Raw genomic sequence first — 25,466 nt, forward strand, 5'->3', positions numbered from 1 at the left:
TCAAATAAGAGACCCTTAACAATTTTTAAATTTAATAATTTACTTTAAATAAAGAAAGTAGTTTTAAAGCAATTGGGTTGAAAGGTTGAGGACTTACACTTTTCTCAAAAAAAATTAATCGATGTTACGATAATAAAACATACAAATAAACGATACAAAACTCAGCAAAAGTAAGATTTTTATTATCAAATAAGAAACAATTATTACCATTCTGCAAGGAACAAATAAAATAAAATAGGTCATACAGTTTTCAGACACACAGACTGCATGACAATCTGAGAATAAATATTTGAACTTTTGAAGCAAATTACATACAATAAAAGCTATTGTGTAAAAAAAATTAAAAAACAAGTTGTTACAAATGAGACTATTATATGATTCCAGCAACTAAAAAATTCTTTTGGAATTTTAAAGACTAATGAATACTATTAAATAATAACAGAAAAGTTTTCTGTGTCTCTTTTGTCTCATTTTTGAAGCAGAATATAAATCAAAATACACATCTCACTTTTTCTGATTCTGCTTTTCTCTGAATCGTTCTTATTAAAATAGATGAATGGTGTTAAATTACGTTACCTTAAGTTAGTAAATGTGTTTTCGCACTTAGGAGGAAAAAAGGCCTAATTTTAGATTGACAATAAATGCAATAATTTTAATAGTATTTTTTCCATATCTTATTTAGAAGCCCAAAAATTGAATAAAAAAATTATAAAATATATAGACCAATTGTTGAGTTATAGAATCTAATAAGCTAAAGTTGTTATAAAATTATGAATAAAAAGTGACAAGATGGATAAGTTATGAAATTAATGAAGCATAGAATGAAAGGATAAATATATATAGCAAAATATATGATAATATTAATTAGGAAACAATTAAAACGAAGGTGAGTAATTTCAGATATATGCAAATAATAGTGATAGAAGCAAGAAAAATGGAAAATATCGGAATTTTCCCTGACAAATTTAAGAAACATTAAAAAAAGTTAAGCAGCCACAACTTTAAGTTTTAATAAATATGATTTGATGTTATAAAAAATAAATTAACTATGCGAAAATATGAACTGAGTATGTCAGAGATTTGTTTCTTTATGTCATGGCTTTACTAAAAATATTTTTTCTCCTTGTTTTCATAATAGCACGCATTTTACAGAAAATATTTGAACAAATTTAATGAAAATATTTTCAAATTTTTTTAAAGACTCTCTTATGAAGGAAATATTGTCAATAAAAAGTTGTTTAGTATAAAATATATGCAATTTTTTTAAGTTATTGTAAGCATTTTGAAGAATACATATTTTTTCCAAAATAGAAGCAATTGAAAAAACCTGGTAAAAATGAAGGAAATGAAAATAATTATTTTTCAAACTGCGTAAAAATTTTTTAAATAGTTTTATCTTTAAAAATATGTACATTTAATAATGTGATGATTTATATAGGGGATTATTTTTTTAAACTTTGTTTATTAATTAAGATATTCAAAAGAAATTGATTATTCTGAAGATATAAATATTTTATCACTCCAGATTTTTATTTAATATACAAGAATAGTTTCTATTTGAAATTTTTTTTAACCGAAATATGTATGCAAATAACTGAAATAATTGTGTGTATGTAAATTTTTCTTCCTCTTTCTTTATAGAAGGACGAATTATTTTGTTCTCGTTATTTGAATTTTTCCAGTCTTAAACGAGGATAAAATTTTAACTTAATTCAACAAGCAACTTTTAAAAATATCCATGAGCGCGAAGATTCGTTTATGACTTTTGCGAGTGCTGTATTGAGGCGAGCGTAGGGTTGCCTCTGAGTGAGGGTTACTAGATAAGGCGGTGAAACAGTTGACAAATAAAACCGCGGCGAGTGGAGGTGCCCGGGAGTCGACAAGGTGTAAAGTCGCATACCGGCCTAGTAGCGACAATTTAATTTTACATAGATTAACTAGCAGCGTTACATTACAGACTCAAAGGATGGACATCGACAATAACAGTACAATATAAAATAGCTAGTCACGTCACAGGTATCTTTTTTTTAAATTATTTATTTATTTATGTATTTTAATATTTTTTTTATTTTTTACATTTAACATAAATGGCCATCACGGGTAGCTGAAAAGCTCCGGACTCACTGTCTATCCCCAGGGACTGGGAGCAGGGTCAGTGGTGAGGCGTGTGTAATGATCAAACACGTTGACTGCTATTGTGAGCCAGTCCGTGCAGGGGCGTACGCAAGGGGGGGTTTACGGGTTTAAACCCCCCCCCCCTTGAGCTCAGACAAAGTGAATTTACAAAATAATACAGACAAAAATAAAAATTTTAGTAGAAATTATGCGGGTTATTATTTTTTAAGACTATATATTTTTATTTGTCTTATGCCTACTTTTTTTTTCTCACGGTATTTCTCAGAATACTGATAAAACATTTACTATAATAGGGTTGTATTTTTGAAACCAAATTCACGTGATACTGTTACGGGAGAGCCCCGATCACTGGATCCTTTCTGACCTGCCAGTCGCGATAGTTTTCGAGACTGGCTGGCATTCGCGAGATCTGGAATCCTAGACGTTCTGTCGTCTTTGAGACAATTTGAGAATTTTGTAGATGCGGCTAAAAAAAATTATATGAAAGGGGGTTACATTTATTTTCGATTTTAGTCAGACTAAGAGTTATCTCTGCCGCTTGTCCTTCGGAACTTGTTTCTAAATCTGTTTTGTTTTGGAGACTCTGTGCTCGTTGAAGTTATTCATTCTAGCTCGAAACTTTGAGATCGTAGCTTAGTGGATATTTCTGTGCCAATATATATGTATATAATTTTGCTGTTCTTGGATCTTTAGGATGAAACGCAAGAATTTAACAATTTTTAATTACTTTGAGAAAAAATCACGACCTGAAATTAGTGAGGTGACAGCATCTAGTACCAATGTAAGTTTTTCTGTTGAACAGAAATGTGATACTTCCGTTGAAGAAAACGTTTCTAGCGTAACAGAATCTGATGCATGTGAAAGCGGCCCTCAAAGTGTTACTTCCCACCCACATGACATTGGACTTTTTTCAGAAGATAATACATGCGAGGATAAAAAACTGGATATACTTAAAAATGTTTGGGAACCAAATCCAGCATTTGTTTTTCCTGAAAAAGGAAAAAGAAAATTGAAATTTCAGTACAAATGGCTTTATCGCTGGAAATGGCTTGCATATTCAGAGGTTAAGGGTGGTGCTTTTTGCAAATTTTGTGTACTTTTCACCACAAGTGGTGCCGGTTCTGGAAAGCAACCTTTAGGCCAACTGCGCAATGTAAAATTTGACAACTGAAAAAATGCTGTAGAGCGATTTTCTGAACACGAGAAATGTCTTTATCACAAAAAATCGATCGAAACTGCTGGGACATTAAACGATATTTTATTTGGAAAGATGAAACCTGTGGATGAACAAGTTGACAGTGCAGCAAGCAGAAGAAAATTAGAAAATAGAAAAAACAATACTCCAATCATTGAAACCATCCTATTTTGTGGAAATCAAGGTCTCGCTCTAAGAGGACATAAGGATTCGGGAATAATTGCTGGACAACCAGGTGAAGAGAACGACGGAAATTTTCGGGCATTGCTTCGTTTCCGGAGTAAGAACGATTCGACTCTTAAGAACATTTTACAGTCAAGCAGGAAAAATGCTCAGTATACCAGCCCTCGATTTCAGAACGAAGTTATGTAGGCTTGCAAAATTTTAATCCTGCAAAAACTAGTCAGCAAGATTAATGATGCAACTTGCTTTTCCATTCTTGCAGATGAAACAACTGATATTGCAGATATAGAGCAATTATCGTTATGCGTTCGATATGTCGATAAAGAAAATTTTAACATCACCGAACAGTTTTTGCAATTCATTCCGGTGCATGACTTAACCGGAAAAGCAATAGCAACAACAATATTAAACCAATTACAGTCTATGAAAGTTGATATAAAAAAGTTACGTGGGCAGGGGTACGATGGTGCTGCATCAATGAGTGGAAAAATTAATGGTGTACAAGCCCACGTAAGAAGTATTGTCCCATCATCACTCTATGTACATTGCTCTGCTCATAGCCTCAATTTGGCTGTATCAAATGCATGCGAAATAACTGGCATTAGAAATTGCTTAGGGACAATTAAAACATTATACGACTTTTTAAATACGCCAAAAAGACAGTATGTCCTATCTTCAGCAATAGAGGAGATGGAAACCAGCTCTAAGAGGGAGAAAATTAAACAGCTATGTGCAACCCGTTGGATGGAAAGATACGACTCAGTAACCGCTGTGGTGGAACTTTTCGAGCCTATCGCCGAAACACTACAAAAAATATCAGAATGGAAGGATAAGTAATCAGCTACCCAGGCTAATTCTTTACTGTGTACAGTATCTAATTGTTAGTTCGTAATATCTCTTTTGTACATTTACAAAGTTTTCACCATAACAATCCATCTCTGTAGATACCTACAAAAAACAAGCACAGATTTGATAGAGGCAGTGAGTCTTGCAGAAGATGTCATTAAAGATCTAAAATTAATGCGTGAAAATGCCACTGAAACATTCTCTGAAATATTCAGCTCTTCTTCTCTTATGCTAACAAGCATTGGATCTTCCACTTCCATGCAAATCCCTAGAATAACAGGAAGACAGAAAAATCGCGATAATTTTCCCTCATCACCGGAAACACCGACACCTCGACACCGGAAACATATTTCAGAGTTAGTGTTTTTATTCCATTTATAGAAAATTTTATAACACAATTAAACTTAAGATTTGTATCGCATCGTGATATTTTGAAAGGATTTCAGTGTCTTCTACCTGCCGATCCTTTCATTTGCCAACCTTCAAACATAAAGGCTTTTGAAGCATTAGTGGAATTTTACGCTGGAGATTTGGATACCTGTAAAGAAAGCCTTAAGTCTGAACTAAAACTCTGGTATAAAAGATTAAAAAGGATTAGTGAAGACGGAGGTAGTGTTCCAAAAACTGCGGCGGATGCTCTTGGAATGTGCAATAAAGATATAACACTAAACATTTTCAAACTCCTAGAAATATTGGTCGTTCTACCTGTTTCAACGAGTGCAAACGAAAGATCCTTTTCGACTTTGCGCCGTTTGAAGACTTATTTACGCAACTCAACGGGAAATGGATTGGCGCTCTTAAGCATTCATAGAAAATTTACCCCAGCTGTCGAAGACATTTTAAACGAACTTGCAAAAAAACCCCGTCGTTTGGATATTACAGTATAAATCAATAAATTTTTAGCGTGTTTGTATACTGGTTTAATTCCCTATTTGTTGGTAAGTCATTTTTTAGTTAAATTCATTGGTTTTCTATGGAATATTCACATTTATATGGTTATTATTTAGGTAGCTGTTACAGTATGAGTAGTTTTTTCTGGCTTGATTTATTCCTACTTTTTAATAAAAATAAAATATTTTACCTCTTATTATAAAAAAAATTATATTCTTAAACTTAAAAAATAAAAACAAAATTTAACTAAACAATGTTGTCTAAATAAAAAGTCAAAATTGTCTAGCTGTCTACATTAGGGAAGTAATAGTGCTTTATTACATACTCGAATTTCTTTTAGTAATTTCTGAAAATTATGAACCCCCCCCCCCCTTGAAAAAATTCTGCGTACGCCACTGAGTCCGTGGTTGATTGTGTGGTATGTATGTTTTGTTTATGTTGTGTGTTTTACTAAACCTATTTTTATTATGAATAGTAGTTGAGGCAGTGTTTTGGCTGATCATGATATAGATTAGTGTATTATTGTTTGTGCGTTTATCGACAGTTAAACCATCTCTTGTTTGTGAGGATCGAGCTTGTGGTTTTTTTTATTTTTTTATTTTTTACTTTTTTTTAATGGACCAATTCCTTTATTCCTTAAGACGAAACATATAACGGATTTATTTTGCAAGATTTTCCTCAACTTTTATTGAGGAGCACATCGATTTTGGGTCACTTGGATAATTGCTCTCTAATAATAATTAAATAAATAGTGTGCCCTCTTCCCTGACCTAATACCTGTTTTTATTCTCTCGGCGACGGCATTAGAAGACGTCAGGATAAAACGATAGGATTGAAGAGGGTACATTGGGGGAGAAGTTATAGAATATCTGATTTAAATTGACAATTGAATAATGTTTATTTTCTTCGATGATTGCCAAACTTCATCATCAAAATTTTTTGAAGCACTACTTCTCTGGAACTACCAATTATTCTTTCAACAAATCACAACTTCCTTAATCAACAAAATTTTATGATGAATGGGTGCTTGCGTTTTATTTATGTATACAACATGTTATGCCCATACGTTCTAAAGACTATGAAGACTATTGAAGAGCTTCAATATTTTCACACTCCCCCCAGGAAAGAAAAATTGTGTCAGATTGCTGATTGCCATGGAACAATTTTGGGTTTACAAGGGACTTTCGGAAAGCGTCGATATGCCTCACCCCGTGGTGTTCTAGATTGTTTTGTCGGTGATTTGCTCTCACCCCTCCACATTCAAGGAGAATATTCATTATGGCTTGGATCGAAATATCTTAGAATAACAGAACATAAATTATTAGTTAGTATTTTTATCTTCTTCTGCCAACTTTTTTTGTTGGTGAAAGAAAGTTGTTTTTTTTTAATTGTATTTTATAAATTTGAGTTTTAAATAATTAATGGATAATATTTTCGCATTTAATATAAGTAATAAATCTATCATCAAAACAAAATTTCTGTTGAGGAAAAATTATATTTTCATTTTATTTACTAGTTGTACTATGTTTTAATTTTTTTTTCTCTCGTTTCAAATGCGTACTTGATTTTATATTTAGACTTGCTTTGAAGATATCGTTTTATGTGAAAAATGAAAGGTATTCAAATGAAGTGTCAAATAGATTTTCATGATTTTTACTCCAAATGTTTCACAGGAGTTTTATTCGACGAAATTGATATTAAATTGGATTCATTGTTTTTAAATTTTTGAAATAATTTTTTTCCAGTGTGCTCAATATTTTCTAAAAAGTAGTATGGATTTTCTAATGGTATTTATATTGATGATTATTGATATTATTTATTTTGATCTGTACTTTTGATTTAATAGTATTTTGTTTTAGTAATAATTAGTGCTTAAATTGCAAAGATAATTATAGATTTTGATTATAATTTTTGACAATTTTTTGTTCATCCTTAATGTTTTAAATGATAATTTTTAATATATATTGAGCTTACTCACATTGTTTAAAAGATTTTTTTTATTTTAACAATTTGAAAATATTTTAAAAATGTATTACAATTATTAAAAATAATTTTAAAGGATTTTTTTCTTTTCATTCAAATTATTATTTCAATTACCATAAAAAATTTTGGGGGGAAATATTTTTTAATTGTTTGTATATTGTACATTATAGAAGCTTTTATATTTTTTTTATTTGATCTTATGCTGTTTTTCTTATGTGAGTTTGATCATTTATGACTTTTACAACTCTTCATTTGAGATGTTTAAATTGATATAGTCAAAAGGTGCGTGGACATAAAATGCCGAATAATTTTGAGTATTTAAGACTCGCCCCACAAATCATTCTGATTGTAGTTTAGTGCTCAAAACTCCACTCTTTTTCTTATTTTCACACTGTTTCTGAACAATTTAAATTTAAAATGCTGACAAAAAAGTGTAAAAATTAGAGCAGTTTTGGACGATAGTTATTATGAAAATAATTAATAGTATTATATAAATGATAAGTTACGAAACTAATTATTTATATAATTCTATCGACAATTTTAGATGCATTTTGAAAAGGAATATTACTGTTTTAGTAAGAATATAAATAATTAATTACAATTATTATATTAAACATTACATTTTAAAAATTTGGATTAGTTTTATGAACCATTTCTTATGGCCACATTTAATTTTATATTGGGTTGTAACACAAACCTTCAATTGGATATTTAAAATTATGTTTTATCGAGATTAAATGCATTATCTTTATTTTTCCTGCCTTTTTTTTAAACAATGTGATTTTGCTTGCATTTGAAGAAGATGTATCTACGTATAAAATAATAGAAAATTTGAATACTGAAAAATTTATTTGAGTTGAGTAAATTTATTTGTTTTACGTTTGTTTTTCGAACAGTCTTCGCTTGTCTTTTTTTTTCACCAATCAGATTTAAAGGTTTTATTATTTCAAATCGTTTTAAATAAATTCTCAAGGAATCGAATTAAAAGTAGGAAAATAACTCAATTTACAAAAGCTTTGTGCGTCTTTTGTACGATTTGTTCAACAAAGGGAAATTATTTGAAATAATAAGATCTACGTTTTTAGTTTCAATGTTTTTAGACGTGGAAAATAATACTTATAAATCTATTTGTCTTTCATAAACCAAAAATTTATGTATTGCAAATGTGTGTTGTTTATCACTACGATTTATTTTATTTTCGTTTTTCCGATGTCTCGTTTCAGTTTGCTTTGTATCGGTTTTTATTTAGTTTTAGTTTTTGATGTGACGTGGTCTTACGTATTAGTTGTTTTCTTCGATTTTCCTGAATTGTTCAAAAAATTTTTCTTCGCTTTATTTTCCATTTATCTACGCTGACTTTGTATTCCCTTGGTAGGACGTTTTTCTTCTGGATAGAAACTATAAGAAAATAAAGTCTTTTTTCTTAGTCGAAACTAGCTGACTGTTGACAATTCTTGTGTAAAACAAAGTGATTTTACGGGTTTTATTTCCTCACTAACAATAGCTTAGGTACAATTTATATCGGATTGAAAGAACTTACTTTTTTATTTTTCGAACAGATGTTTAAAACGGTTTACTCAGACCCATACAACGTATCATTAAAATATATAAAAGTAGTTATTCGGTTATTTGAGCACAGAAACAAATGAGGGTTTGTGGTTTTGAACTCTCAAAAAATTGCTTCAGCTTAATAGCAGTATCTTGAACCATTAAACGATCTAAATTCGCTTAATAAGGAGTTAAATTTAATTATATATATTTTTTTTAAAATAGATATCTTAAACTTTGATCTGTCTTAAATGATTCTTCGATTGTCATTGATTCTATCATAAACTTTGAAATAGATATCTTAAGCTTTGATTTATACTGACATATCATTAAAATATATATAAGTAGTTAATCGGTTATTTGAGCACCAAAAGAATTAAAGTTTTTGGTTGTGTACACTCAAATTGCTTCAACTTTAAACAATACTAGCAGTATCTTGAACCATAAAAGAGTCCAAATACACTTTAACCGTAAAGTTAAATTTAATAATTTTTATGTATTTCTCTAATTTTTATTTGTTTCATGGATTGCTTTGACTCATACTGATTTATCATTAATATGCTTAAAATACAAAACGATTACTTAACGGTTACTGAAGAACTGTATCAAATACTTAAGAGCCAAAAAAATTACGCTAAAAAAATTGCTTCAACTTTAAGAGAAATGATAGTATCTTGAACTATTAAATTATCCAATTTCAATTCAACCGTAATAAGGTTATAGAATTGATTCTTTTTTTTTTTTTTAGAAAATTATGCTTAGAATGGTTAACCCTAACGCATGCTGAAACACCAGTAAAATATCAAAAATGAGTTATTGGTTATTTGAAAAACAGTACAAAATGTGCAATAGTACAAAATGTGAAGTGGGCTTAGCAGATTAAGGGATAAGGAATTATTCTACACGTGGTGAAACTTGAAGGTTTCTTGCATTTCTTTACAATGTTTGTGAAATTGCTGTCTACAATGCTTGAAATGTTTTCAAGGAATAACTTCAATAATTACTGCGATTTCATTCTCGTGTTTCTTGAAAAACTACTAATTAGTACTTTGCAGGTCAAATTGTCCCTAATTAATAAAATTCAATCTCTAAAATCTAAGAAACATGTCTTTTAATGTCACAAAAAAAATATTACTAGCTATAAGAAATGTCAGAAAACAATTTGTTGATGTTTTGTTGACATTTTTCCGTCACGTGATATACTATATACGTTCTACGCCAAACCCTAACTAACAATGATGGAACAAAAAATTTTGAAACAGGTTATGAGATGATGTGTATTATATTTATGTCATTTCTTTATTTTCTTATTATTTGCGCTCTTGCGCAAGAATAATCTGTAATATGTTATTATACTGTACTGTAATATTGTCACTGCGGTTAATAAAAATAATAATAATAAAGAAAAGGGAAAAAAAATTAATCTCAAAAAACTCTTACATATTGTATTTTCCTCAATGTTCAACAAATCACTTATATTAAAATAACAACAATTTCTTATTGATCCCAATTTTTTATTGATCTTCAAATTGATCCCAAATGGCGGCTTTAGGTAAGCCCAAAATTCAACTGTTCTAGTCTTAAGAGTAAAGTATCACGAAAACTCTCAAAAAATTGCTTCAACGAACCATAAGACTGGTAACTGGATCCATAAAACTGACCAAACCTCAACAGTAATAAGGAGTAAAATTTAATCACTTTTATTTGCTTTTGAAACAGATGGTTTAAATTGTTTACTTTGACTTATAATTATAAAATACCCATTAATTATTTAGTTACCAAAAAATTAAACAGTTAAGGTTCCTATAAGTCTTCAAAAATAGCTTCTATGTAGAACCATTGCAGTATCTTGAACCATAGAACCGTACAAAACATTCTGAAACCGTAATAAGGAGTTTAATTGAAATACGTAAAAACGTATACTTATACTTATACTTTAAATACGTATACTTATGAAATACGTATACTTATAAATTGAACCATATAGTATTTCATATTTTATTTTATAACTTTCGTTGAACAGCCAACCCAAGTTTCGGGTTTACTACTATTAATGTTCAAATTCGTAGACTTGTAATTTTGAACCCAATCCAGAAGACCAGGGAATTCCTGTTGGGAGAAATTTCCTTCGCGGAGGACTTTTTTGAAGGAACTAACTCGCATTTGCTTTATATGAAGTGGAAAATCACGAAAATCTCAACGGTTAGCCTGACGGCATGAGACTCTAACCCATGATCCGGCTACCACTGAGGATGTTTCTACGTCAACATTGTGGTTGGTGCAGGCCGGAGGCGGAATTCGTATCGAACAGTCGTCGTTGGGATTCGAACCCTGCTCACTTCATCGGAAAGCGAACGCTTTATTTCCTGAGTTGACACTGTTCAACCATATAGTATTGAGTAATTTAGAACGACTAAGTTGCATGATAGTTTTGTAAAACTTTTGCACCGGTTACAAAATTTTTTCTGGTTTTAGTTCAACGCTTTCTAAAAGTGCGGGTAGAGTAGCATTAATAAGTTTTCTAAAAATTTGTTATTTTAATTCAGTTATCATGGATTTAGATTTGTCACTTGAAATATTAACGATTGTATTTTGTCCAGCAATTGAAAAAAGAGTAACATAAGTACTTCAAGAGAGATTTCGAGGAAAGTGATTTAACAAGTATTTCTTTCTATTGTTAATGTTATAAACTTTATTTTAAAAAAAAACTGCTCGAGCAAAATTTAGTTTTGAAGGAAACTGTTTTCGAAACAAGTAGTTAATTAATACAAAACTGCCAAATATATAAAAATCTTAGTTTTTAATTTTTGTCACTTATATTGAGTTTTCTATCGCACGGCTGAGTATGTTAGCTGAGCATGGTTGTGCCTTACTCTTGTGCAATCAATTTTGTGATTGAAAACTTCATTCAATTCAAAAATAAATAATTAAATTAAAGCAGAATAAAGTTTTTAATCAGGTAATGTCATACCACTTCAGTTTCTTAGGATTATTTATTCAATTTTGTGTTTATTTAAGAAATTAAATGGGCGAGGAAAAGTTGAAATCATAAAAACCTCTTAAGAATTAAAAATAATTTTTATTTGCTTTTAAAACCACATCATTTGTTTATGAACATTAATTATGAGTCTGTTAACTAAATATTTATAAGTGTTTCTTTAAACTTTAAGATAAAATAATTTGGAATATTATTAAGAATAATTATTTTAGTAAGAACAAGAATTTTGACGATAATCAAAGAAAAAAAAATCTAGGAACAGCCGAATTCACAAAAGACCTTCTTCTTAAAATCCTTTGTGAATAATTTCCCGAAATAAATTAAAGAATAATAATATTCTCCGCAGAATGAAGAAAATAAAGATCATGAGTAAAATGAAGATCAGCCTTTGCTTCCTTCCTTTAATAGGATTTAAGGTGGACCACCGAAAGACTTGTCTCGAATTAAGAATAGACAAGCAATTAGATCAATAATTAAGGCTGCCTTCTTCCTTACAGCTTGACATTTTCACTTTCAGGTTATAATAAAAATAACCGCTCCAGAGATAGGGTGAAACGTAAGCTTTATAGATCAGCTGCCTCTTCTTGTTGACTTTATTAATGATAAACTCAGTTTCTTAATTCTATTTCGAGTAATAAAAGACGGGATAAAAGTAGACAGTATGCGTAAGATAGGGAAAATATAATCATTGCCTTGAAATATCGATATGAACGATGCATTATTAGTTGTTTTAATGGTGTTTGGAATTTAAATTTTCATTCACTTAGAACAAAATAGTTGAATTATTTTTTAGTTAATGTATATACATTAATCTATACATCTATACATAATAATAAACGCGGCTGTGTGTGTGTGTGTGTGTGTCTGTAATCACAATATATCGCCCCAGAAGCCTCGCCCGGGCACGAAACTCGGCCCATAATTGTGTTTTGACATAATAAAGAAGTATTTTTTTTCTTTTTCAAAAATTTTGATTAGTTATTTAGTTATCAGTCATTTTGTAAGTCTATGCTTTTCGTCTGCTTTTTCGTCTTCAAAGAGCCATATTCAAAAAACTATTAAAAAATACATATACTTTTCCCCACTCTTATAAATGTATGCTAATGCGAACCTCACAATTGAAATATTAATTTTCGACAACTTAAACCAATAATATACGAAGGAATTAATAATTTAACTGTAAAGTTCGCATTAGTTTACATTTATTAAAGTGGAGAAAAGTTTAACTTTTGTATTAAAAATGTGGCAGCATATTCGATACGTAAAAAGAACGCTTCGCTTTGATATATTTGTCGCTGTTCATAATTGTTATAATAAGTTTTTCTTCTTCTTTCCACGCTCTATTTTTTTTTTCTTAAGCGAAGACGATAATTTTTATAGCGATATTGTAGTACTTTGTACAACTAAAAATTCTTTTCACAACACTTTAAAAATATTTACTTTATTTTCTTTATATATACAGAGAACAGTCGGCAAGGAATTCGATTAGGTTGAAAAACATTTCGCTAAAAAGGAACGAATTCCAAAAGAAAAAATAAACAACTTAAAGAATAAAAATGCTGATGCCAGCCAATGTTTTGAAAGTTAACTTAGAAATAACAAACCAAACGATGTTAAATAACAAACCAAACGATGTTCACAAAATGACGTAGAAAGCGCAACTAGATCAAAATTATACAAGCACAACTAGATCAAATTATAATACCTGAGTGCTTGACGTAACAGATATAGAAATAGAATTTGATACCATAAAAAATTATATAGAAATAGAAATTGATACCATAAAAAATTTATTCGTTTTCGTGTTCTTTTCATGTATTTGGCATTTTAGTTTTTTTTTTCTTAAGCGTTGTAGCTATATAATTTCAAACATCCTCAAGAGCTATAACACATTTGCAGCAGAACTGGATATGAAGACAAAATTGCAGGACAGAAACAGTTCAATTGTCCACTAATCTTCAGATTTCCTGCTATGTTTTAAAAAACTTTATTTGTGAAAACCTTCAGCGTGGCGGACAGCTGGCCGCCTTAGGCGGCTAGTTAAAAATATAATAAGGTCGGGATAGCCTAGTTGGTATGACTTTGAACTCTTGTTCGTGAGAATGTGAGTTCGAATCCCGAGTCTGCCCTGTAAAACGAGCTGTGGTGAGTGTGTGGCTGAAGTCATATTTTTGGCCATAAATGGTGCGACTGAAAAACAAGAAACGCTCCCTCTGCCATAAGAATTCGCTTGATTTCCAAATCAGGCTAGCAGATAGTGTCAAGTAGCATAAGTAACAACAGCAACACAATTATAATACATTAATTAAATGCATATTATAAATATTATACATTAATTAAGTATATTAATTAAATACAATAATGTAATCCATTATATACACTCATTAAAAATATAATATTATTTTGCATATGTATATACGTTAATTAATGTATGTACATATGTAAAAATTATTATTATTTTTTAATTTCTGCTATGTAGTCTAAAGATATTTTGATTTAAATAGTACTGAACTTTCTATTATACTTACATAATTGTATGGATTAATGAGAGGGAAATACCGTTACAATACGGTAATTTCAGTAGAATATTTTTCTCCGAGCGGTTAAATAGTCAAAGAGTATGTGGAAAATGTTAAAAAATCACTCGAGATTATGGAATTCGTAAAGTTGACTGCACGGATCTGATTTGAGTTACATTCCTCAAAACTTTTACGAGGGAATAATTTTGTTGAACGAAATAGAATTTTTCTATTTTCTAATAAAAAACAGAATAAAGTCTACGAACCGAATTTTGTTTGGAGATGCGCATATAGATGTCCTTTCCAGATTGTCTCGTGATCGTCCCCCTTTTTCATATCTCTGAAGAAGGTGACATTGGTTTCGAAGATGATGTGAAATTGTGCAAATGAAAATAGATAAGTTACGGAAATCAATAAATAAAATTAAATTCAATAAATATAACTTATTTTTCATTTTTATTTTAAAGTTTTTATATTTTAAAAACTAGTGAGTAGAATAGTTAAAGGAATCGGAAGGAATCAGAAATGATGTTCTTTATTAAAAATGTTCAATCAGTAATTCTAAAGTGTTTATTTAGTCTACTCTGTTAAAAATTTATTGGAAAAAATGATTGGAAAAAAAAACGGTTGTAATTTCTTGAGAAAATTTTTTTATTTTTATTTCTTATTTTACCATACCCAAACAAAACAGTCAAATTACCGTAAATTATGATGATAGTTTGTTAACTGGTTTCAACTGATGCGGTTAAACAACCAGAATTTTATCACACCAACTAGGCCTACTTAATTAAAGTCACTAATTTCCTTGGAACTGCTTACACATTATAGCCGAGAGTCTCATGACTGACAGACTGGGGTTCGAGTCCTAGCGTCGACACCACAAAATATTTTCCATTAACCTCAACACATAAAGTTTCCAGTGTCCCTCACTCTGCAATGCTCAATACCAAACGAAAAGCCCAGATTCAGGTAAATTTCTTTTTTATGGTTTTGAAACCGTGCAGGTTGTAAAAGGTTAAAAAGTCGTATAATTTTGTATTTCATAACCATACTAGTTTTAAATGGTTTTAAAACCTTAAATATAAAAAGGTTCCTTACCGTAAACTTTAGCGTTAATTGGATAGACAGATTGCTGGCGGCTATTTTACCATAATTATAAAATAAAAAGTAATAATCTAGCCACGAGCCGGAATGACTTAGGGGATAGAGAGTTCGCCTACCAATAAGGTGTACCGGGTTCGAAGCCCAGCGATGGCTGGTCGATATGAATTCCACATCCGGTACTGCACCTAACACAGTGCTGATGTAAAATATCGTCAGTGGTAGACGGATCATTAGAAGCCCTTTACCGTTAGACTCACTATGGGAGGATTTCGTGACTTTCCTCTCCATGTAACGCAAATAAATGATGGTTAGTTCCCTCAAAAAAGCTCTCCAGGAAGGTTGATTTTTCCCAATGCTTGATCCAAGGGTATCCTCCTCTTTTGGGTTTGGTTCAAAATTATAAGGCTATGGAATTGAAGATTTATGGTCGAAAACTCAAAATTGGGTAGACTAATCAACGCCGGTAAAATAAAATAGGGAGGTGAAATGACTCTCTACTTTTTTTGTATAATACTGGATCCGAATTCTCTTAAGGAAGGCGGCTCCTTTCACCGTATGTTGTAGGGGTGTTGGGACTCCTGCAATGCTACTACATTTCCTAGACAAACTAGCACCAGTCTTTGTTTGAGTTCTTCGATCTACTTATGCTTGAACTGTATTAAGTGTGGGATTTAGTGACACAAGTATCATAAAAGGATAAACGAACAAGTGTTTTACTATAAATTTAATAGAAACAATAAAATTTCACAATTTAAATTGTTGCATCTTTATACATTGTTTTTTCCTATATTTGAAATTCTAATTCATTTGTGTTCCTTATTCAAGCTTATTTTTCAGATGAATGGGAAAAAAATTAAAACTTTCTAGCTAACTGAGCAGCGCCAAATAAATATAAGTCAAATAAAAAAAAAATGATAAATAGAAAAAGATAAAAGAGACTTGCATATCGAAATATTAAAAAAAAAAACTTCTTGAGACCGCGTTACGCAAGACAGGCTGAAGAATGTCTGAATGAAAAATAAGCAAGTAACAGATTTATATAAAGGTTTGCCAAACCAGAAAATAATTGAGTTTTGCTTACGAAAGCAGAAAATTGGGTAAAACACAGTCTGTGGATAGGTAGTGACAATTTGTCTGGGCTGTAAGAAAATTTACTTTATAAAAAAAGAAATATCTACTCTAGACATTGCTTGGAGGGCAAGTCTTTCAGAAAGTAGACACGATTACATTTATTTTTCTTCTGAAAAAGCATTTCTTTTTGTTTACACCACTTTGTGGCATTGAGACAAAAAGTATTGTTTAAAAAATAGCAGCGAAGCTGCAAATTAACACATTCTTTTGTGAACGAAAATAGTTAAATAGTTTATGCATCTGGAACATATTAAATGGTAAGGCTTACCAATATATGATGAGTTAAATTTTATTTTATTTCGCAGTGTTCCCAACTATGAATTCTATCAATGTTTTAGTGACATTATATTTTAGTATATTTGAATAGAATTGACCATGGAAAACCATTGGTACATAGCTTCCAACATAAAAATTTCTGTAGATTTTTCAAAATAAAATAAATTTTAGGCTAATTATTAGGTATCTAAAATATTTTGGACATAAAGTATTTTTAAAACCGATAAAAATACTGAAAAAATACACTTATAACTATAAAATCGAAATCATTGCAATATTTTCCAATTAAGCATCTAATCGACTTGATGCAAACAATTGAACATCTAATAGAGTTGAATCTGAAATGTTTACATATGTTAATTATATTATTTTTCAATTAACAATTGTGAATAGTAATAAGTTATGAATTTATTTCCTGATAGTTTAAAATATTGTTTTATAACCGTCGTTAAACAGCTGACCCAATTCTTTATTTATGACTACCTTTGTTCAACTTAGTAGCGTTGAAATTTTTAACCCAATCCAGAAGACAAGGGAACTCCTGGGTCAAGTATTGAGAGAAATAACTCCCATTTGCGTTGCAGGGCGAGGAAAACCGCGAAATCACGGAAAGCCTGACGGCAGGGGGACTGTAACCCATGACCCGTCTACCACTGAGGGTACTTTCAGTCAGCACTGTGATCGGTGTGAGCCGACCACAGTGCTGACTCGAATTCGCACTCGGAATTTGCATCGATGGCGAGCACACTAACTCCTGAGCCACTACGGCTCTTAATATATGGTTTAATTATTTCAAAAATAGAGAGTTCTGAATAAAAAAATTCTGATATTTATATAACACAAACTCAAAATTAATTACTATCAATACGGTATTTTCAATTGTTTAGTTTACCAAACTGATCAAAGCACCTGTTTAGAAAAGGATTTTTCTTTTCGAAAACTTTAGAAATGTTTCTAAAATGCCAAAAGTCAAGAGAATTCGATAGAGCCGGTAAAATCGGAGGAAACATGCAAAATCCTGTCTAGTATTTCCATTCTAATATTTTGATAAATTAGCTTGCAGAAGTATATCCATCCAATCAATCGAAATTTTACGGTGAAGAACATTATTTTACCTTTGCGGTTTTGAAACCGTTTACAACTAGCATTGTTTTAAAACCATGAATACAAGAAAATTGTTTTAATTATTTACAACTAGCATAATTCCTAAAAGTTATTCAAGATGTGTTCATACTCTCTTCATATCAGTTAAAGTCGACCGTTAGTTTAAATTTAAGTAGGATTAAGTTGCAAGATAATATGGTTTGCACGTATAAAATAGTTTGCAAGTATATGTATAGCATGGACTGTTCATGACAAAGTATCATAATGTTTGCGCAAAATTAAAACCTGAGGCATTACTGTAAATCTAGTTTTATAGCTCCATCACTAGTAGAGGCTTATAACCCATCCTGCTTTATCTAGGGAAGTAAAGGTGGCCAGTGCGTAATGATAACCACATTGTCTACTTAGACAACCACTTAGACATTTCCGATTTAGACGACAACTGGTTTTTTGTGGAAATGTTATTCGTAAAAACATCAAAGTTTCTTTCTTTTTACCGATTGAATATTGTTCGAAAATTTCTCAACAAAATGAGTTTTATGAAACCGAATATTTTGTTTAAGACTACTGTAGATCAGTTAACCTTTGACGCTGATGGGCAACGGTTTCCTTTTTATATATTTTTCTGACGCTGCATTTACAAGCAAAAATATATTTTCGATTTTTTCTTTAATTATAAAAAAACAGCCTAATAGTTATGTAAATAATCTGTTACATTATTGGAATTATATATGAATTAAAATATAAAATCAAAAACAGTAGCTTGAAAAGTTGTTTTTTATTCATATTTAAAGATATATAGATAATTGATTTTGGAAAAATTAAATAAATTTCAATGATGAATAACTGTTTCTCTTAGATCTAAATTACTCCAAATAAGTGCAAATTTTTAAAATCGTTGTTTGGAAGTTAAATGTGTTTGAACGACTTTATCTTTAACGCAAAAAAAGTGACCGGCATATGCTATATTTCATAACTAACTTATTAAAATGCTAAGTATAATGTTTTACTTATTTTGACCAAAATTAATAGAAACAGTATGAAAAATGTGTTTAGAAAAACACTCTGTCAAAAGGTTAAGAAAAATGTCTTCTTTATTTTAACATTTCCACGGTTCATAGTACATAAAAAAGTATTCTGATGATTTTGCAATGAGTAAACTTTCTTTGAATAAAGAAACTGAATGTGGAATAAGATATTATTGAATTTAGAATACGATATTATTGAACATATAAGGAAACAAAGGGACTCCTCCAGACTTAGCTCATAGAACATAAGACCCTTAAGGACAAACATACCCTTAATCTATCTGATTTTTCATGTTTGTTTGATGCACTTTAGAAAAGAAGTAGTTTTGCAAACAGTATTTCATTTGATGTCTTCATATGTTGCTATATTTACATTTTTACCAGAACAAATTCAAAAAATATTGTCAAAATATGTACGAAGAACTAAAGTAAAGCATTTGGAAAAACTTCAAATATTTGTCTTACTGTTAAGACTTCAAAAATTTCTTCAAATATACCTGTTTTAAAGTGCTAAAAGCATTTTTACAATATTTGATCGCATAGTTTAGGGGATTCACTTTTATTGGATAAATTGCTAAGATATTTTGAAGAACTCAGATCGAAGTATTCAGAGATTGTATTATTTATCTTAATATAGAATTAATATGGAATTTGTATGGGCCATTAATTTGAAGGAAAAAAAACAGTTATGGACATGTTATACACTGTTAGAATTTTCATTCTAAAATTACGACAAAATAACCGGCAGCAGTCTTTCCATCCGATGAACGGCAACGAACATTTTTTAACTTTACGGTTTTGAAACCGTTTACAACTAATATGGTTATAAAATAGCTCGGTTATAAAACCATAACTACAAAACTACACCGTTTTTTAGCCATTTATTACTAGCATGGTTTCAAAACTGTAAAAAAAATTACCAGGACGTAAGAGCTAGACTTTTTGTTAGTTAATGGGCGTTAAACACAAGTGCCCGATTAGTGCAGGACACACAAATCGGGGAGTGCAGGAGACAAGAAACTCTCCATGTGTTGAAGGGAAGGAAGGAAATATTGTGGTGTCAACACTGAGACTTAAACACTTTTCTGCATGGTCTTGAGACGGACACATTAGTCCTCTCGGCAATAATACGTGCGCAGTTGCAGGAAACTAAGTAGATTTATCAGATGGGCTTAGTTGTGCGATAAAGTTCTGGTTGTGTAGCCGTATTAGGTGAAAGTATTTAATCAACGGCTTTTCTCACAGTTAACAGTTTGATTACCTTATTTATTGTTATTTGACTGTTTTGTTACAAGTAAAATAACAATGAAATAAAATGTTATGCAACCATTTTTTTCCGAGAAATTTCCAACAGTGTATAACTATCCACTTAGTAAGAATGGAAGAAGACCGTATTGTGAAAAAGATTTTTGATGCCCGGCCGACAGGAACACGTAGAAGGGGCAGGCCAAATCTCAGATGGCTAGATACCCTGGAGAAAGATTTATCTATATTAAAAATAAAGAATTGGAAGTCCATTGCCAAAAGAAGGACAGCTTGGAAAAAACTACTGGAGAAGGCCAAGGCCCATCCTGGGCTGTCGAGCCAGTGAGGAAGGAAGGAAGCATAACTATCCGGATTTGCCTACCATTCAAGTTGAAGCAAATGTATATTTCAACATTAAGTTTATATAATAAGTTTGACTTGAAAGGATTTTCGAAATGATTGTTAATGGCACTCATTGTTTCTGGGATAATCTGGTTTCCACAAAATTAATCAGTTAAGTTTTGACCCTACTTTTTTCCTCGGTTTTAAGATTCCTGCTTTTCTTTCTGACGTCCAAAAGAAAAAAAAAAGGGTAATTCTTAATGGGTTTGTTAATGTAAATGTTAAGCAGTTTGTGTCTGTGCAAAATTGATCCCTGAAGCCCGGCTTAATGTTAATGCTATTGTCCCGCAGGGATTGGTAAATGATCTGATATATCCTATATTTTGAGTCATAACATCAAGGTGGATGTTTTGGCAATAAACAGTTATGTTTCTTTCCGAGCCGAATATTTGTAATGTTGTTTTCCCTTCGCTTTATATTTATTTCTTTTTGTCTTGGCCTAGGTGGAACATGGAGTATATTATTCACTGGGAATATGTATTTGTGTACAGACTTTCTTTATTTGTTATCATCGAAGTGTGAAAATGAGCTATTCTACAGATTGTCCGCCTAATATCCAGAATTACCAGGAGATACATATAGTGTCAAACTTTTTTTATATTTCTCAAATTACATACACTGTAAAAAATTACGGTACTAACAATAAGTAAAGACACTTTTTGAGAATCATCCGTAAAATCCATTTTTACCGATAAATAGTATCCCGCAATTTTTGCAGTAATATTTATTTAATTAAAGGAATTCAGTGTTTTCTTCGGTAATTATTACTGTAAAATCTATGGTCTATCAGATTTTTTGGTGTCTAAAACTTTAAGATAAGAATGGATTTTAAGATGAGTACCGGTAGTTTTTACCGTAATCTTTAACAGTGTAGGTAATATCAGCAATCTTCAAATTACCTCTCAGGCATTCGAAAGTGGAATTAGCTTGAACAATCGCAACGTTTCTATACACTTAAATTAACGTAATGCTACTTTTTCAGTTTTTCACAAGTCGAGTTATTACAATCAACAGACTATTTGATAAAGATAATCATCACAGAGATGCCAACTGCTCCGGACACGCCAAAATAATTAAAAAAACGGTAAATAACTACAAAGTAAATATTGCAAATATTTGACTATTTTTTCATGCTTTTTAAAAGGCATAGCATGATAGAAGTACTGTAAAGTGGTGAATTATATAAGCCTATGAATTATTTAGAAATAGTGGTGGATAAAAATTGACTAAATTAAATTTATTAAGTCAAGAATCACAATTGATAAACTACCACTTTAAAATATTTATTTGCTGTCCGGAGCAAGTTGGCATCTCTGTCATCAATCACTTTAATACAAAGAATCAAACGGTTTAGATGGTTATCACAATTAACCGCTTACCTGATTATCCCGAGATAACTCGGTACGCATATATTGCAAATATTTATCATCCCGAGAAAACTCGACATTAGCAGAATTTGTCTGTACATTTTGTTTTATCACGTTTTTACGCTGTCATAATCTGTTGTGATGGGAAGTTTGCCAAGTTTTATTTGGGAGTTATGATGTTGGATTGTGGGACTGCACACGTGTTTTGTGCGATTGTATATACAGTGTGTATACCTTCACTGACGTTTGAAAAGTATCACTTTGTTTTGTCCCTTGTTTTAAGAACTATCATACAAAGACTTAGATTGAATTTTTTTCATTCCTCCGAAATAACTCGCGATAGTGAACTGATTTTAAATTAAAGGTTTCTTACGCATACAAAAATTCAAACTTCAACTTAAGTTGTTATTGTAGTTCATTTACGTCGCACTAAAGCTGCTCAATGGGCTATTGGCGACGTACTGGGAAACATCCCTGAAGATGATCCGAAGACATGTCATCCCAATTTTGATCCTCTGCAGAGGGGATGGCATCCCCGCTTCGGTTGCCCAACGACCTGCAAGCGAAGTCGAGCACTTTACGATAGAACAGTTTAACGAGGACCAATACCGCACACGCTCGGTCCCTACGCAGACTGATCCAAGTGGTCACCCGCACACTGACCGCAGCCAATGATGCTTGACTTCGGTGATCTGCTGGGAACCGCGTCTTAACGATCAGTCCACTGCGGGACAATTTCAACTTAAAACTTGTGTGCATTATGTTTTGTTTTAGTTCCTTGTATTTATTAATAAAATTAAAAAATATGCTGATTTTTTTCCTTCAAAATAATTGGTAAAGGAAGTGGTTAAGGGAATCAACATAATGTCCTTTATTTACTTTTAAATATCTAAAGAATCAAGTCAATAAGTACAATCAAACCACTAAAAATTTTTTCGTAGAATGAGAGAAGCTAAATTTATCGACATGGAAATCATTAATATACACATTTCACAGGAAAACACTTGAGTCAACAATTTGACGAATTACCCTAGTTAATCTGCAGATTAGTTAGATAATGTGCAGATCAGGTTCTTAAGGTGTCTTTTTTTATGTAAATTTGCCTTTTTTTCTTCCCATTTATGACAAAAACTACATTGACTTCGTTATGATGCACTGTAAAAATGGATACTCAAATTTCACGAAACTTTCTTCGCTTCTCACGTTAACGCTTCCAAGTATATACTCATCACAAAAACTTCGTCAAAGTGACGAAATATTTTTACTTTATTTTATTTTATAACCGTCGGCGAACAGCCGACCCAATTTTGGGTTTACGACTACTAATATTCAACTCCGTAGCCTTGTAATTTTGAACCCAATCCGGAAGACAAGAGAACTCCTTGTTCAAGTACCTCACATTGAAGAAAGAAGACCTCAGCACGGATCAATTTAGTTGTACGACGTAACGAACACGACCTGCGTAGCGGATGCAAAATAAGAAAGATTTCCCTATGTTTAGGCTAATAAGCTGCGCAGTGGTAAATACGAAATGGATCATTGCGTTTGGAAATTTCTTGTTTATGGTTTATGTTATGTCTTGCTCTAACCCGTGCTGATGGCTGCTTTGTTCTAGAGATTTGAACCTAAACAACACAAAAAGGGTAGACAGAACAGAGAGGTAAATTGCACCCATTCCCAAAGTGGGACTCGAACCTGTGATAGTCCTAGTTCAACTCCATAAACTTGACCACTCTACTGGTCGGCTTGTTCTTTCACTTTATTTTCGATCGCCTAGTCTTCATTCTAATTTTGTCCTTCTAGTTAATCTCCCACAATGCACTATGATAAATGAGGTTTCGATTTGAGGAAACATTTTCGTCATATAGTTGAGATTTCGTGTTTTGTCACAAATGTGATTGCGTGACGAAATGATTCTCAAAATTAACGAAATATAGCTCAAGGATTGCTGAATCGTCAAAATTTAGAGTTTTATTTCTGAGAGTTCGCACCTTACACGAAGTACTTGGAACAAATATAATGAAGTCAAATCTTCAAATTGGTCAGGAGAACATTTCGTGGAAGTAAGCACCATGCATTTTAAAATAAGCGAAAAGATAATTCTGTAACTTGTAAGTATAAATTAACTTTTAAAGTACCTATCCTGAAACAACGCTAATCATTAAGTTAAATACAGATTAAGAATTTCAGTTTGAAAAAAAAATGTGACCTATCACTATATTGCCCTAAACGTTTTGTACGTAAGGGAAGGAAATGTAACTAAAGAGTATTTATTGTACTTACATAAACATTTTTTGATGCTCGTAGCACATCGATTGCATGCTCGTAGTACATCAAAAATCAATTTCCTCAGATATTTCTTGGGGAAGCTTTTTTTTTAAATAGCAGGAAAAAAATAAAACGTTAGAAAATCTTTCCTTCTCTTTAAAAAACACAAATACACTATATTTTATGTCGTGAATTTTGTCATCTGACTGCCTGAAACTGCAAGATAGGTATTATTTTTGAAGATTTATTGTAAAAATGTGATACATAAATCATATCTGGAACTGAATGTTTAAACACTTGCAACGGAAGTTTAATAACAAATATCATTTTTTAAAAACTGATTTACAGCTATTTCAGATTTAATATTTTGTTTATGTTCTTTTAGACTTTTCCATCATCCAATCATATGAAAAATTGTTTAGAATGATGATGTTAAGAGTTTGTAAAATAAAATGTTGCTCTTGGGGTAAAATATCTGTGATACTTTTAAGATTTTTAATAAATTTATACTATTCAGCATAACTATTATAGTTAACTTAACTGGATAGTACATTTAGACATTACCGATTCCATAAGTTTTGTTTAAGTCAGTTGTAGGCCTTGTTGACAGGGAACTGGACTCACGTTTGTGAGAACAGTAGTTCGAATCCAGCAGATCGAAGAATCCCCGTGTAGTAAATGGTAACTGGTGTACGTTAGATCTGCCGGGTCACGAAGTCCTCCATGTTCCCATAACGAATCAAAACCTCTGGGGTACTGAATTGGGGATTCTCTGATTCAGGTCAAAATTACGATCTGTGGACGAATAAATGGCTGTATGAATGTGTCAGCCCCATAAACGGGTGTGGCGTATGGGTGCGGTAGAAGTTGAATTCTTGGCCATAGATGGGGCCACTGGAAAAAAGGAAAACAGGAACAATCGCACCCCCTCTGCCTTAACGGCCGATGACAACAACAAGTCAGTTGTAATAAAAGAAAAGACATACTTACAATAAACAGTTACTATGTATTTATTGTTTTTCTTTCTTTTAGATTTTTGCAAGATATCGTAATCAGAATGAATCCTGAACTGAGTTTTTATAATTGTAGTCGGAGTACAAAACTGTTGCTGTTTCTTCTCCTTTCAGGAATTGAAGTGAGTAATACTTCAAAAATTCCGTTTGCTTTAATGAAATGTTTGTTTTCAAGTCCAAGGATAATTTTGTTACGTACGAAATTTCATTAAATCACATTTACGACGTT

At 31.4% G+C, this 25,466-nt stretch overlaps 1 protein-coding gene across 1 annotated transcript in view; it reads left to right on the forward strand.

The window, feature by feature from the left end:
* LOC107442456 (calcitonin gene-related peptide type 1 receptor) overlaps positions 1-25,466 on the forward strand; it is a 166,593-nt gene that overhangs the window by 81,859 nt on the left and 59,268 nt on the right. The window contains exon 2 of the mRNA XM_087153455.1: positions 25,257-25,359. Coding sequence (XP_087009581.1) covers positions 25,282-25,359 — 78 coding nt within the window. The 5' untranslated portion in view covers positions 25,257-25,281. The remainder of the gene's footprint in view (positions 1-25,256; positions 25,360-25,466) is intronic.

Source organism: Parasteatoda tepidariorum, chromosome 10 (assembly GCF_982258835.1).
Source record: "Parasteatoda tepidariorum strain Cologne lab strain chromosome 10, Ptep-v5.0, whole genome shotgun sequence".
NCBI classification, from domain to species: Eukaryota; Metazoa; Arthropoda; class Arachnida; order Araneae; family Theridiidae; genus Parasteatoda; species Parasteatoda tepidariorum.